Below are 2,061 nucleotides of genomic sequence, written 5' to 3'. Positions count from 1 at the left end.
TGGCTAAGTTAGCAGAAGTCTGCTGGCAGCACTCGGAAGGGGAAGTGTTGAAGCGGGCTTTCCTGCAGTGCAGGGCTGTAATTTGCTGAAGGAGGCAAAGAACATCCTTCGATCTAAGTAGGGCTTTTAGTGTGCTCATTGATGAGTGAAAGTCGCCACACATGTCAAGCTAAAGGCAGTTGTTGGGTTACTAACAGGACACAACGTCTTGCAAACATATGCGTTAAGCTGTGTATACAGATGGCAGGGAGAATAATGGAGCAGGCGCCTCTTATAAAGCTCTAGCTGCTGCCTGTCTTCAGACCTGGGAAATGAAACTATTCAGACTCAGGGCCAGATAGCGCCTGGGATTGTTTGTTACCGTTTTAATCCTATTAATTAAAACGTTAACCTGATTGGGTAGAAAGCTCTGTCCCAACAGGCGAGTCTTCTTCATAATAACCTACTCTCAGAGATAATGATGTAAAAGACTCCCCCGTCTGCGGCGGCTGCTGGTTGATGGGTCCGGAAATCTCTTGAAGGTGAATCCAAGCAAGATAAACGGTGGAAGCGGCTCCGCTGGCAGCGCACAATGCCCCAGCGCGGCGCCTGCTGAGGGCGAGCCGGAGCCGGAGCCGCAGCCGGAGCCACAGCCATAGCCGGAGCCGCAGCCCGAGCCGGAGCCACAGCCGCAGCCGCCGCCGGAGCCGCAGCCCGAGCCGCCGCCGGAGCCGCCGCCGGAGCCGGAGCCAGAGCCGGAGCCGGAGCAGGGGCAGCCGCGGCGCCGGGCACGGCGCAGCCCCGGCGGGAGCCGGGAGGCGATTTCTGCCAGCGGGACGCCGGGGAGCCGCCCGCCGCGGCGCGGAGCCTTGGAGGAGCGGGCCGGGAGCTGAGGGGGGCGGAGGAGGCGGAGGCGGAGGCGAGCGGGGCGCCGATGGAGCGGGCGCTGGGGCTGCCCGCAGAAGAGGACCTCTTCCACAAGAGCCTCGCCGCCTCGGCCAAGCGCATGGAGTCCGCCTTCCGCTCGCCCCCGGGGCTCGACCTCTCCCACCCCCGCGACCGCCAGCCGTCGCCGCTCGCCTGCTACGAGGCGGCGGAGCCCGAGGCGCTGCTGCAGCCCGGCGTCGGCGGCGACCCGCTGGCGCTGCCGCCGGGCTCCGTCTGCGTCAAGTACGGCGAGAGCGCCAGCCGCAGCTCGGTGGCCGAGAGCAGCGGCGGCGAGCAGAGCCCCGACGACGACAGCGACGGCCGCTGCGAGCTGGTGCTGCGCAGCGCCGGGGGGGACCCGCGCGTCGCCTCGCCGGCGGCGGGCGGCGGCGGCGGCGGCGGCGGCGGCGGGGGGGGCGGGGGGCTGAAGGCGGCCGAGGGCGGCTGCTCCAACAGCCACGGGCACGGCGGCAGCAAGAAGTCCAAGGAGCAGAAGGCGCTGCGCCTCAACATCAACGCGCGGGAGCGGCGGCGGATGCACGACCTGAACGACGCGCTGGACGAGCTGCGGGCGGTCATCCCCTACGCGCACAGCCCCTCGGTGCGGAAGCTCTCCAAGATCGCCACGCTCCTCCTGGCCAAGAACTACATCCTGATGCAGGCGCAGGCCCTGGAGGAGATGCGGCGCCTGGTGGCTTATCTCAACCAGGGCCAGGCCATCTCGGCCGCCTCCCTGCCCAGCTCCGCGGCGGCGGCGGCGGCGGCGGCGGCCGCGCTGCACCCCGCCCTCGGCGCCTACGAGCAGGCGGCCGGCTACCCCTTCAGCGCCGGGCTGCCCCCCGCCACCTCCTGCCCGGAGAAATGTGCCATTTTCAACAGCGTCTCCTCCAGCCTCTGCAAACAGTGCACGGAGAAGCCTTAAGCGCCGCCGCCCTTGCCGCCCCCCGCCGCCGCCGCGGCCCCGGAGAGCGGCGACAGCCGGCGGCCCGCACCCGGACCCGGACCGGGACCCGGGCCGGGGGGCGCGGGGGCGGCGGAGGGACTGACTGCTGCCCGGCCCCCGGCTCCCTCCGCCCGGCCTCGCCTCGCCTCCCCCTTCTCCTCGGGTTGTGCCGAGGCGGGACGGCGACGGGAGCCGGCGTGCGTGCGGCGCCG

General features: G+C 69.7%; 1 protein-coding gene across 1 annotated transcript; it reads left to right on the top strand.

The window, feature by feature from the left end:
• The first annotated feature begins 913 nt into the window (after nucleotides 1–913).
• Nucleotides 914–1,828, top strand: BHLHE22 (basic helix-loop-helix family member e22). Its single transcript, XM_075140652.1, has one exon. It carries the CDS (start codon nucleotides 914–916, stop codon nucleotides 1,826–1,828), a length of 915 nt encoding a protein of 304 aa, XP_074996753.1.
• The last annotated feature ends 233 nt before the right edge of the window (nucleotides 1,829–2,061 follow it).

The sequence above is a fragment of the Calonectris borealis genome, chromosome 2 (genome assembly GCF_964195595.1).
Source record: "Calonectris borealis chromosome 2, bCalBor7.hap1.2, whole genome shotgun sequence".
Taxonomy (NCBI): Eukaryota; Metazoa; Chordata; class Aves; order Procellariiformes; family Procellariidae; genus Calonectris; species Calonectris borealis.
Note: the sequence above shows the minus strand (reverse complement) of the source record. Positions and strands in the feature narration are given on the sequence as shown.

Coding starts and splice junctions, on each gene's coding strand:
- BHLHE22 (XM_075140652.1), top strand. CDS start 914: ATGGAGCGGGCGCTGGGGCTGCCCGCAGAAGAGGACCTCTTCCACAAG.